Below are 14592 nucleotides of genomic sequence, written 5' to 3'. Positions count from 1 at the left end.
CTGAAAATGTCAGGATTTTTTTATTACTTTTACAGGAACATTTGTGGTCCAACATACTATTTTCAAGGAGTGACAGTATGAAAAACAATAATTTACATGGACACTCACAAATGTGCAACTGTACCTTGTGCACTTTCACCTTCATAACCTTAGTTTTCAGTTCATTTCATACTTTATCCTCTGATTGTACAGATGAAGATTGAAGTTCTCTTTGTATTTTATACAAAATTTGCATCTTGCAGAATCTTTGATGGTGGCCAACCATCCAACGTACTCCTGCTTCTTCCACCAAATATTTCAAATGCAAATCATAGACATGTGGCACTTTTCAACTTCAAACTGACCAGTTATACACATTTTTACACTTTTTATGAGAAACCATAGTGTACGCCAGAAAATTTTTGTGACAAATTTTCTAATTTTGCCAGGTGCAATTATTAATGTCTCTAGTTTCTCTTCTTATCATGCAGATAAACAGCCATTGATCTCCTTTTTCCTTGCACACTGAACTCTGTATCCTCCTGTACTGATCTTGTAAACCAAAGTCCCTATTATCAAACTACCAGTAACCATGACAAAACTGACTTTTACCATATTGATGTCGACACAAAGTTGTTGTAAGCAACAAACTTTTTTTCTCAGCCACAGTTCATGGTCATTTTTTCTGCAGATACATAGTACACCATTTTCTATTGGAAAAGGTTCAGGAAACTGACTAAAACGAGGGTATGTATTATGTTAACACTGAAATGAACTCTGGTTTGATTTCTTACCCGATGATATTCCTATTGTCATCAACTTCACCTCATAATTTGATAAAAGTTCTGCACAAATCATTACAAAGCACATAATTGCGACTTTCTAGATATCGTAACCTAAACAGCAATCAAGAAGCTGATCTTGATAACTTGATGACACCCTGATACACAAAATCTCAGGCAACATTCCATATTAAACAATAAAATTCATTCAAGTACATGTTCTTTTAGATAATTTTGGTATTGTTTTTAGGGCTTTGCAATAACCAACATAGGTGGAGTCAAGTCTATTAACCTAATAAGCATGGAGACTATTCATATGTATCACATGCAATATGAACAAACAAGTTATTTTGGTGTTAAAGTGATCTCAGGGCTAACAGGGAAATTATAGCCTCTATTTTCCCCCACCTGTGGGTATTTGACATATTTTTGTAGCCTGTGAGTGGAGAACTTCACATGGCTTGGAAAAATAATGTCACTTGTATTTTCCTTTGGATGAATGAAGAAAAATATTAGGGAATAACACACTTATCACATGCGCAAGCCAAAAATTTGTTACTTTTTGCAAAATAAAAGTACTTTTTCTCAACAAATCCATGTTTGAACTTTTGAACTACTTTTGGAATGATATCAATACCCAGTCCTTACGTTTCTGTACGGGCCGAATGCAAGACAATTGCTTGATCTATACATAGATGAGGGCTGTTGTGACATAGAACGACCAGATAATAAATCCCATATTTTTTGTTAAGAGATGTCAAACTTGGCTTGTGTATCTGATAAACTAAGATGTAAAGATGGTGATGTTTATACCAAATCTTCAATGTAATTCAGAACAATATGCTAACTTTATTTTTAGGAGAAAAGTTTCATTCTCATGCAAAATACTCAAAGAATATTTGATAAGCTGTAATTTTCCACAGAAATTGTCACAGCAGTACTATCATACTGGCAGTTTTTATTGGGGAGGACTGTATAAGGTTATGAGACACTGTCATGGTTCAAGGTGTAATAAGGATACCTAGCATTGTATAAAGGACTTCTATAGGGTGTTATGGCAAGCAATGTGACTGTGATGGTCAGGTGATAGCTATGACAAGACTGTGATGGTCAGGTGATAGCTATGACAAGACTGTGATGGTCAGGTGATAGCTATGACAAGACTGTGATGGTCAGGTGATAGCTATGACAAGACTGTGATGGTCAGGTGATAGCTATGACAAGACTGTGATGGTCAGGTGATAGCTATGACAAGAATGTGATGGTCAGGTGATAGCTATGACAAGATAGATCAAAGTGTCAAGGTAATGTTGGTAGTAAGCTGGAATAACAATGAGGGAAGTGTTTGGTTTTGTGAGATTACAAAGACTGAATTGGTAGTGAAGAGGACTGAACGGTACAACAAATGAATAGTTGATCAGTCTGTGCTGACAGTAGGTAGATAGGAAAATAGAAAGTTGTGGATTTGAAACGGGAGGGAAAGTGACCTAATTGGTCAGTCTGTGTATACAGCAGGTATCATACGGAAAATGGAAAGTTATGGATTTAAAATAGAAGGGAATGTGCCACAGTTGATCAGTCTGTGCTGACAGTTGGTGTGATAAAGGAAAATAGAAAGCTGTGGATTTGAAATAGAACGGAATGTGACATAGGTGATCAGTCTGTGTTGACAGTTGGTGTGATAAAGGAAAATAGAAAGCTGTGGATTTGAAATGGAAAGGAATGTGTCATAGTTGATCAGTCTGTGTTGACAGTTGGTGTGATAAAGGAAAATAGAAAGCTGTGGATTTGAAATGGAAAGGAATGTGTCATAGTTAATCAGTCTGTGTTGACAGTTGGTGTGATAAAGGAAAATAGAAAGCTTGGATTTGAAATGGAACGGAATGTGACATAGGTGATCAGTCTGTGTTGACAGTTGGTGTGATAAAGGAAAATAGAAAGTTGTGGATTTGAAATGGAAGGGAATGTGCCATAGTTGATCAGTCTGTGTTGACAGTTGGTGTGATAAAGGAAAATAGAAAGCTGTGGATTTGAAATGGAAAGGAATGTGTCATAGTTGATCAGTCTGTGTTGATAGTTGGTGTGATAAGAAAATATAAAGTTGTGGATTTGAAATAGAACGGAATGTGACATAGTTGATCAGTCTGTGTTGACAGTTGGTGTGATAAAGGAAAATAGAAAGCTGTGGATTTGAAATGGAAAGGAATGTGTCATAGTTGATCAGTCTGTGTTGACAGTTGGTGTGATAAAGGAAAATAGAAAGCTGTGGATTTGAAATGGAAAGGAATGTGTCATAGTTGATCAGTCTGTGTTGACAGTTGGTGTGATAAAGGAAAATAGAAAGCTGTGGATTTGAAATGGAAAGGAATGTGTCATAGTTGATCAGTCTGTGTTGACAGTTGGTGTGATAAAGGAAAATAGAAAGTTGTGGATTTGAAATGGAAAGGAATGTGTCATAGTTGATCAGTCTGTGTTGACAGTTGGTGTGATAAAGGAAAATAGAAAGCTGTGGATTTGAAATGGAAAGGAATGTGTCATAGTTGATCAGTCTGTGTTGACAGTTGGTGTGATAAAGGAAAATAGAAAGCTGTGGATTTGAAATGGAAGGGAAAGTGACATAGTTGATCAGTCTGTGTTGACAGTAGTTATGATAAGGAAAATAGAAAGTTGTGGATTTGAAATAGAAGGGAAAGTGCCCGAGTGATGAACAAGTTGAAATCTTCTGATGACATTGCACTTTGTGGTTTGTGGTTTCACTAGAAACACAGATATAACACAACACAGGCAACACTAGCATAACATGAAAAATGAATGATGCACTACAGCAAGCAATTTGGCATCAATTTCTATGGCAAAGCGGTCAATGTATGATACAATACATTCTTTCTAGTTTTCAACCAGACTTTACAGTTTGAATGTCTTCTATCTACATCTTAGAGTTTTTTTCAACCTGATTTGGTAAGTTTTCCTTCTTGCAAACTAAAATAATGAAAGTTATCTATGAAAGACTTGATGTGTAACCTTAAAATGACTGTTACATATGAACGGTGCTCTATTGTTAATAAATCTGATGTGGTTATTACGAATTTTTCCCAAGTTATATGAAAGGTACAGGTCCTTTGTTAATGATCACCTACGCCACCAATGATCCTCTTACAGAGTAGGACAGAACAAATCCTTGGGTAGGAAACCTATGATCATAATTAGGGACAGGATTTCAGCCAATAGTAAGAAACTTATGATCACAGGGACAGACCATTGTAAGGAAACTTATGGTCACAATTTGGGACTGGATTTCAGCCCACGGTAAGAAACTTATGATCACATGATGATGTAGGGACGTGATTTCAGCCTGTGTCTTCCAATAATATACAATCAACTAAACAGTGGTGTATAAATTTGAACAATATGAATCAATAACAACTCCATCTATCTAGTCCCTACTGTTATAATAATATAACTACCATAACTTACAAAGACATCAATTTTACGGTTTACCAATGATTGGTACAACTACACTACTATTCTCTCACAGCACACACTAATGTATTTTACATATGACTGGGTCACTGTAACATATCTTAATACTTCTCACCACCTAACAGTTCTGTTCCATCCCAAATCCTTAAACTATACATCAATAAATCTTTTCATAGGAATAACAAAACAATTTGTCCAAATACCAGTTAAAAGGTTGTTTATTCACCCTGTATTTGTGTTTGGGCCAGTGTTGTAAGAAAATGTCTGTTAAACCATCAGCTTTCACATTTTGCGACTCGTAATTTCAAATGTAAAACAAACAAGCTGCTTCTGCACTATACCATTTCTTTCTTTCATAATCAAAGACAGAGGCAGAAGACACTGAACGAAACATATTGAATGACACTGTTAGATAATGGACTGACAATTGTTATGGCTGATGCAAAGGATTGTATATTTTTTATGAGTGTGTAATATTTTGGGGAGCTTTACACTATTAAAGATAAGTGATATACTATGAGTGAAAACTTTAAAATCATTATCCTACTATACTTAAACTAATTGATCATTGATCATGGATGAAACATTATAGCTGCAGATGCATGTAAGACACAAACTAGAAGTTGCGAAAAGTTGCAAGAAGAAAAAGGTAAACAATAAGGTTGAAAACTAAGAATGTATATAGTGCACTCACTTGCTGTTGTTCCCTGAATGATGTCCACTGCTACAATGGAAAGCAAAACATAAACAAAGGAAAAAAGACAAAAAACTAGCATATTACATCCAACATGCACAATTTTGAGATGCAAGGCAGTGTAGCCAGCCATTGATTTCAATATGGGTGGGCAAAAAAATATGAAAATAAAAAAAAGGGGGAAAAACAATACTAAACGGCCTATTTTCAACTTATGCAGAGTTTTCTTCACTGTCCAACCTAAATAAGAACAACTGCGCACAAGGAATTTAATTGCTCATCAAGTGAAATTAAAACAAATATGAAATATTTTGTAGAGATTTAAAGACTCACTTGTTAGTTGTTGACTGATGACCAGTGCTGGGTAAGGAAGAAGAAATACAGTACCACACACAAAAAACAAGTTATGCATGAGAGAGAAAGTATATAAACTGAATAGTACAGATACTATTTTTCCACATTTTTTTTGTGTGTTTTGTTTGATTCTGTGTTTTTTTCCAACAGATCTGATCTGTTGAAAGAGCTGTACAAGAAGAGAATTAGTATGTTAATCAGGATTTGTTACTAGTCATCACCTCAAATGGATGACAACGAATGGTTAAACCAAACGTATGGTACTGTATATTTTGGAGAGAAAAATCAGTAACCAAAGAGAACTGGGAAGAGAATAATCTGGTGTTGGTTGAATCAATCTGAATGGAAGAAAGTTCTGCATAAGTCATGTCAATCAAGCTTTCATGCAAATAGCTACTTATCTATACGTTCAGATCCAGAACTGATAGCATAACACAAATGCTACTACATGGAAAATACATTCATCAGTTTATCAGTGAATCACTTCACCATTGACTCTGCAGCTCCACAGTCTATGATTCTTTGAATATTTGAGAAATAATGTCAGCACAGAATGTCCTTTATGTGTTTCAGAGCCATGAAGTAAATCTTTGACTTAGTATCAAAGAAATGGGGAGGTCAATAAAACACAAAACCACGTGAACAATTTGTTATCAGTGAGAAGTGACATAAAACAGACAAAATGGATTGCTGTCAGAAGGTGACTGAGTTATCTAAAGCAAGAGGAACATGAAATGTGATATTGTGGTTGTTTAGGTAGAATGTGCCTTGGGGACAGATATTCCGACTCTCAAATTTTTACAATACCTTTTTTGCCATACCACTTGTGGGTATCATTTTGAAGCTGCTTGAGTAAATAAACTTTTCAACAGCTTAATTTTGTGAAATCAAAAATTTGATTTTTTCCCATAAAGATAACACAGGGATGTTGGCCATTTTGAATTTCAAACATCACACATTTGAGGTAATCTGTTTCTCTATTAACAAATTTTTGTGGTGAATCCTGATTTTTATCTTTGATTCTGAAAATGAATGGTTGAAAGTTTCCCATGGGAAAGCTTGGGCAAAAGTTAGTCTTTCACTTTCGAGGTGCATACTACCTTTAAGCACAGTGTTAGTTAGAAACTACCAAGTATAATTTGGCTTTTACACTGAATATAATATTCAACTAGAGTTAACACACATTGAAACCGCCATACACATAACAGAAAATCTTGAAGACTACTCTTAAAATATGCAATGTAATTCAAAGTTCATTATTCTATATTCATAAATGATACAGAATTTCCTAATGTATTTTCATATGACAAGGAATTTCCTTAGGGTAGGAGAAATGAAGATTGCCTAATCAGCCAATAAAAACATACTAATTGATTATTCTGACAGCAGACTTTATCATTGAAATGTCAGCTTTTGGTACAATGTTTGAGGGCGTAAGACGTGTTAAGTAGCAGTTCTCAGATTTGCAGAAATATCCTTTATTATTTTATCCATCATTTCTATGCCTTTAATGGGAAATGTTTTCAAATTATCACTGATCAGATTTCCTGGATACACAGTGCTGCTGCATCTTGGTGAAATCACTTCATGTTATGAAAGTTCATGTAATGTTTAACATGAAAGTCTTTTTGGAAACATGCTGTTTTCAGGTGACTATTCTTGACTTAGTCCAAACTTTCACTATTTCTGTTACATCTAAGACCATGACATTATACAAAGTAACTTCCTTGTATTTGTTTCACACTGCAACTGACCTTGAATACACTTATTATGTTAAATCACATTAAACAAAGTGTCTTCACACGCAGCTTTGGATTTAATGCATCTACTCCCAATGTAAGTACTTTCAATGTACTTTACACTTCTCTGTTTAATGATTATAATTTAAAATCAATCAAAGTAAGAACCTACGAAAAGTTGAATAATGCTTGATCAGAGGACAAGCCACTGGCCCTGGACTGTATTGGGGACTGGATAGAAACCTGTAAGAGTTTGTGGATGGTTATTTCTTTTGGCTGTCAATTCTTGAAAAATGGAACATATATTATTTGATTTATTGGAAGTAAAGTTCAAAATGTATTGAGAGACAAGCATGTGGTGCTGGATTTTTCTTGTCTAAAAAACATACCCTACAACAGCTCGTTACCTTACATCAATGGACATACATAAATCCTCTGTATAAACAACAATCTTTTCTGCAGTCTTTGATACAAAAACTTATGGGCAGTGTGGGCCACAATCACCATAATTCATCCACACTGTAATGTGAATTAATGGTTGTCGCTGTTAAAGACACCTCAGCAGCACTAAGACAAATCAATGTTACCAGTCTACTATACCTATTAACATATGCCTGTTTCAGATAAAATTACCACATTATATTACATATATTTGCCATCACGGTGATGAGACTGGCATTGTATTTCCCCTCTATACATTTCCTACCTTTCGAATTGGTTGAATGATTGGTCTCTACTGCATCCCCTTCATTTTAGGGCCCAACCCTTCCTTTTAGAGTCACCCCCCTTGATTTAGGGTCACCCCTACTGCACAAGGGTACAGGAACCGTGCCTACAAATATCACACTGTTTTGAGCGATTTTTCTGTTCTTCCCTTTCTGAATTTATTAGAAATTCACTCCTCATGTCGTCAACAATCATTCCCAATACAAGCTACATAATACCTAGGTATGCCACTGCCAGCTTACTTCAAACAACAGATAAATTACCTCCCTGAAGGTCTGAACAAGTGTACAATTATCTGTTTAAGAGGTATTAGAAGGAAACTTTAGGCCCTACGTTTTGGAACTCATGTCTCCTCACAGGTTATTCAACTCACAGCAACATTATCATAATAATTTGATCATTACAACTGATTACTTACTGCAGATTTCACTTCCCATTTTGATTAACTTTCCAAATGTACATCACTTGCTGACTTAAAATCGCCTTCCAGCTAATTCTTACCATGTGACTTTACAATGAAAAATCCTTCAAAAAAAGACTGTGCACAAAGTACCACATATTAAGACTGTCTGGACCTTTACATTTGTCTCTTTCAATTCAACATACCAAAATGTGTTGTTACAAAACTTTAGGACAACAATTAATCACTCACTTTGATTCCATTTCTACTTTCTGAATGAAGTTGAATGCGTACTTCACTTCATCATCTGGTCAATACACATTTGGAAGGAAAGATCCACTCAAATAGATAGTAAATTTACATGAGTAACACTTAAACTTAATATCTCATCAAGAAGTAGAAAGTTAGCGCTAAATGACCACTTTTCTTACTTCGACAAAAACATCACAGCAAAAAAAGACCTTGTCAGGAATTAGCAGTCACAAATACAAAAAAAAAATCTTGAGCTGCTGAGGGTGCTCGGAACAACACAAGACCAAAGAGCCATATCTGAAACATCCCAAAAAAATCCTTGCAAAGTTTCTTCTCACTTGAGATCATGCCAAAGGTCTTTGCTCTTTTCAGAGTTTATCCCATATTGCCTGTTCCTGTGTCACATCAGCCTGTGTGTCATTTGTGCTGTGTTAGACACAAGAAAAAGTAAAATGTCTAATGTAGCATAAATGACATGATAACTGATATGACTCAAGAAAGTGGCGATATTGTTTAACAACCAATTTGCCGTATATCAATTCCCAAAAGAGAGCTGGACTCAAAATGGGTAGAACTATTTATGGTTTAATAAGGTATTACAATAATTATTAATGCAGATTTCCCCACTACTTCAAAATTATCCTGATTTCAATTGCCCCCTGAATTGTCATGTTGGGCAAACAGTGGATGCCATTTTGTTTATTTACACTGAGATTCACCATTTTATCTGCTGTCATATGCATCTGGTCACAGTATCATACAACAGGACAACATTACAAGATTCAACATATTATTACTATGTTAAGCTACATAAAATATCCTAGTTGCTAAAAGCAAATTTGAACATTGGCGATATCATGTCATACTAAGCAGTGAACAGGGGCAATTTTGTTTTTGTTTACATAGTTTCCTGTTCCTTAATGGATTTATGCACGATGTTCTAAGTTGTTAAACCAATGTGTCATCTAAAATACTATGTCTGCTATGCTGTTTACCATATATTTCATGCTCTACAGCCTCATTATATTTATCTTGCATTATCATCTATATAAAGATTACATATTCCAGTATAGTGAGACAAACATATAAACTCCTAATGCCACAGAGGTTTAAGTGTTCATGTCCTGTTGCTTGCACCTAAAACCAACCCAGTCTGTAGCGTATTGGATGTCCCACGTTTTTGTGTTGTTTTTTTGTCACATAGCTTTGAAGACTAGCTTTTCAAACGTTGAAGACTAGCTTTTCAAACGTTGCTAGCAAACAAAACACTGACATACAGAAGAACCACCTTCCATGCAGTAGCTTGAGTGTTTACTATCACCAGACACGCAGACAATGACAGACAACAAGTATTGACAAATCTTGAAGAAGAATGGTAACTGTGATTCTGTATGCACCGGTACCCAGATTCTGTATACACAGTACAGTGTGTGACACATGAAGTTCAAATGTATACATATACTGGGTCAATTTCAGTATGTTGCCTGTTGTAGACAACATTGAATGTAATGTGTGAGAAAACACACACACAATGAGAGCAAGACTAGACAGACACAGACTTAGGTAAAGACTTACTACTGTAAGATAGAAAAATAATACAAAGGACTGCAATGGATCCAGGATAAGTTAACATAGAGAAGTAAGACTAAGACTGTGATAGATCTAGGACAAGATGACGAAGTTGGAGCTATTTACACACATCACACATATTATATCACATACTTGTCTACAAACTAATACGCCAGAGCAAGCAGTCACTTAATTGCCACTTCCCCCACAATTAACAAAATTCTCTCATCTCTATTTTTCCACACTGTGTTGTCTGTTTTCTTTCAAAGCCCAAAGTGGTAACTGGTATATGTGTACCTAAAGAGTGGATCCAGCATTTCAATCACCAGTATCAGGGGTAACCCATTACATTCTGTATTTGCAGGTTCAAAGGTGAACAATCAGTGCAAAACCAGTCGTCCTGCAGTTTACCTTTACAGTTCTGAGAACATTAAATTTGATACGTCTTCACGGGTATGAATCAAATGGAACAGCATTGTCACTGGCCCAGACTACACAATGTGCTTACCAGAATGTGACACTTGAGAGCTCTACCACAGACTAAGACTTTTGGTACATTTTGATTATTAAACTACACTTAATCAAAATGTTTTGGGATCAACTAATCAACGAAACAAAATTGATTTCTGATCCGCTAATGGTTACCTAAACATTGTGGTATACAACATGAAATCAAGATTATCATAATCAAATCAAACTGGCAAAGTTTGGTAGAGGTGTTATTCACAAGTTGAGAAAATTATGATAATCTTGATTCTGCTGCAGTTGAACCTTTTATCGTACCTGTCATCATACCTGTCATGTTCCTTCTCCACAAGATGATAGCGTGCACGGAAAGCTACCAAATGTGCATAGTATGCAGGAGCTGGAATAGATACACTGCGTGTACATCGCACATAGGTATGGCACAATTGATATGTCAAGCATTGGAGTTCATCAGCACTGAAGTTGTTATCATCCCACAGTACATGGTAATGTGAGGGTCGACTTGTGCCCTGTAAAAAATACAAACACTTACACATTATTGAGCAGTTTGACCCTTTTATCCCAAAGACTTAGGTTTGGTTGTACTCTCCAGTGGAAAACTTGGACCTTTATAGATACAAACTGGTTGTACGACTGAACTAATGGGTCACACTTCTTAGCTTTCCTGTCACTAATGCGGAACTTACTGTATAGATTACTGTCCACAGTTATCCCTCAACTGTATAATTGACCTATGAAACCTCTGGTCAGGAGATATTTATATTTGATCAACAGATTCCTTGGAATGATCTGACTTCAATGTTTGAACGATGGCAAAATTTGCATGTGCAAATAGTAGGGGCTATTTTTCTTATTTTTGCTGAAAACATCCTCTCTGATACTGCTGGTCCCAAGCCGTCAAATTATACATGTTTCTTTCGAGAAATGTCCTCGTTAGATTTTGTTCTGGCATGTAGCATACAAATTCCATATACAATTTTTGTAGAATACTCATTGCAATGTTTTTGCCCATCTTTATTCATAAATCTCCACTGAAACTAACTTCCCCAAGAAGTACCAAATCTTGTCTGTAGGTTCTTAGGGATGGCCTCACTCAGTTTTGTTCAAATGATGAAAAACATTAACTCATGCCAATTTTTTCTCAGTTTTTGCTCTAAAATGTACCTCTCCAATACTACTGATCTGATAGCTTTAAATTTTTATACCCATATGGACACACTGAAACCATGAATTTTGTAATGTATACAGAAACGTTAAAGATGTGTACTGGCAAATTACTTACACAAATGAGTATGAAACTTTGCAAACAGCTTGACAGTAGGTTTAATGTGATGTTTTGACATAGATAGGCATTACCACATGTAGTGGTACTAACAAAGATGCACACTTGCCAATTGTGGCTGTGCCCAGTGACCTTAGCTGAACAATTACGTCTGAACAACACTATAGTTTTGAATTACATCCATAGTTCACATGAGTTAGGTAAATTCATGCAAAATGAGTTGTTTTTGAATTTGCACTATGAAAACTCACCTGTATACCAGCATGACTGCATAGATAGAAATCAAACTCAGTAGGATGTGTGATTCCTGTATCCACTGTTGTACCAGCTGGTATATTTCCACTTTTACCGATCTGCAAGGGGAAAGTTAAACTCAGTTTCCTGACTGTATTCTACAACCACCGTTTTGTTATATTTCCTTTTTTTCATTAACTTTCTCCTATATCTAGCGTTCTCACCAGGCCGCGATTCCGCGACATTCTCGCGTATTTTTCTGTTTTGTCGCGGATTTCTTGGGCGTGCGCGCCAATAGTGGCGCGCTTTTGAAATTATAAACTTTCGTGGTGCCAGCCGTACGGCGCGGTCGGCCGTATCATACAGCCAATACTTCTCACCGTGGACGTAAATGATTGACGCGAGTAATTACACTTCCTGGTTGAAACCGAGGCAATCTGGAGGCAATACCCGTCAGAGGGCGTACTTAAGCCACAGTCACTTGTGATTCGATACATGATGGCCGATGTGTGGATGCATTATCATTACGTATACCACACAGCGGCCGTCGTGTATTGAACCACACGAGACTGTGGTAGTCTGACGCACTGGACGTGTTCGCCTTGCATGCATACCGGTAGATGTCCACGGAATTCGCGGAAGCTGGAGGCGTCATGGGCACGATAAATATTTTCATAGGCTACGACAACGATAATCCGAACTACGAAAACACAAGAATGTAAAGCTTGTATATCCCTAAGGAATTACATGAACATTTTTCGAAAACAACGAACTCGTAGCTGGTAGCATTATACTGTGAGTTCCGCATGGCAACCAGTGTCTTGACGGGAACGACGTTTTAGTGTTTGTGCCGTTGAGATTCAGTGAATTTTTGTTCTCGAAAAATAACGCAACTTTGTCTGAGATAATTTTTAGGTCTTTGCTATGTTTGGAATCATGTATAAACTTCGCGGGAGATACGTGTTGTGTGATGTTATCAGGCATTTGCTCCGTTCCTCGCCCACTCGAAGCTGGTAGCATTATACTGTGAGTTCCGCATGGCAACCAGTGTCTTGACGGGAACGACGTTTTAGTGTTTGTGCCGTTGAGATTCAGTGAATTTTTGTTCTCGAAAAATAACGCAACTTTGTCTGAGATAATTTTTAGGTCTTTGCTATGTTTGGAATCATGTATAAACTTCGCGGGAGATACGTGTTGTGTGATGTTATCAGGCATTTGCTCCGTTCCTCGCCCACGCGATCTAGTACCCACGACTGGAAATGATTGACAACTGGCCCACTGCCGATTGATAATATTATTCCAAAAGTAGTTCCAAGGTTTAAATGTGGAATATTAGGAGGAAAGTTCTCTTATTATGCAAAAAATTATCAATTCTTGGCTTGCGCATGTGATAAGTATATTATTCCAGGCGAACTTATACGTGAGAACATGGACGTCTTTTTTCCATGCTTCAATCAATTGACAAAATTTGTAGCCTTGGCTGGCGCGCGACCAAAATTTCACGTCAAAAGTTGATGATTGTTTACAAACATCATAGGGATATGTTTTCTGATCTAAATAAATGCTGACTTGGCCTGTTCCTTCTGCTGATTGTGAAAGGGGGTTTAGTGTGCGAAAAAAAAAGTAACTAATGACAGGAATCAACTGGGAGTTGAACGGCTGGACAACTCTAGCAACTACTGTTATTGTAGAGGGCCCGAAATGGACTTTCACACTGGAAGAACGAAAGTCCCATAGACTTTTCATTAAAAGGCACTGATATTTAATATCAGTTGATATTTTCACCGAATGTTTACAAAAAGTTGTTAAGTTGAATGAGTTGTTGAGTCCTTATTTTTTCCATGCATAGAATAAGGTTCGTATTTGCAGTTTGACTTTTTGAACACATTTATATATTGTCTCACAAAAATCATCCGTTGTCCCGCTTTTTTTTGGTCAGCGAGACAAAATGTCCCACAAAATTTTTTTTTCTGGTGAGAACACTGTATATCATAACATCCAAGGCAAATATTCAGGAACTTTCCATAGCAAGAGGCTTAAATGTTGAATTACTGGATGCATGAATAGTATGGTTTTGTTTTTATATTTTGACATATCAGAATATGAACAGGACAACTTTTGCCAGTGACGGCTCTGCTCTGGATCGCCATTTACTCATGTTTACAAACTTGAATATTTCAAACTTCTTTTGTAACACTACAATAGCTGCAAAAAAAGCTGCAAAAAGTAAAGAAGTCCATGACTTGACTTCACCATTTACAAATTACTTGAAGAAGCAACTACAAGAGTAACGTGAGGTACACTGGATACTGAACTAGTTTTCAGGATGTGCATCACTTTGCAGAGAATGATGGGTAACAAAAGAAACTGAAGCTGACATTATAGCTGACAACAACTTGGAAGGCTGTCCTATAAAGTGACATCATTACAGCTGGTTATACTTGAAGCTAAATTCTCAGCAAGTATCAGTGGTTCTGTCTATGTCACTTTAGGGAACACATTTCAACTGTTTTACGAACTTAAAGCTGTTTCATTTTCATTTTGCTAAACACTTTGCATGCAGCAATCCCTTGTCCATTGTTCTCCATGGCTGCAAATTTTAATTCCAATACTGT

The 14592-nt window shown here is 36.4% G+C and overlaps 1 protein-coding gene across 16 annotated transcripts in view; it reads right to left on the bottom strand.

The window, feature by feature from the left end:
• The window catches only part of LOC139116220 (protein argonaute-2-like), a 47704-nt gene that overhangs the window by 6492 nt on the left and 26620 nt on the right, over window positions 1-14592 (bottom strand). For 2 of the 16 annotated variants that reach the window (XM_070678787.1, XM_070678790.1), the window contains exons 18-21: window positions 11995-12096; window positions 10759-10970; window positions 5269-5295; window positions 4936-4965 (exon numbers count right to left, since the gene is read on the bottom strand). In XM_070678787.1, the coding sequence (XP_070534888.1) occupies window positions 4936-4965; window positions 5269-5295; window positions 10759-10970; window positions 11995-12096 (371 nt within the window). The remainder of the gene's footprint in view (window positions 1-4935; window positions 4966-5268; window positions 5296-10758; window positions 10971-11994; window positions 12097-14592) is intronic. The other 14 variants (XM_070678789.1, XM_070678792.1, XM_070678791.1 and 11 more) reach the window with 9 other exon arrangements.

This window comes from Ptychodera flava, chromosome 17 (genome assembly GCF_041260155.1).
Source record: "Ptychodera flava strain L36383 chromosome 17, AS_Pfla_20210202, whole genome shotgun sequence".
NCBI classification, from domain to species: Eukaryota; Metazoa; Hemichordata; class Enteropneusta; family Ptychoderidae; genus Ptychodera; species Ptychodera flava.
Note: the sequence above shows the minus strand (reverse complement) of the source record. Positions and strands in the feature narration are given on the sequence as shown.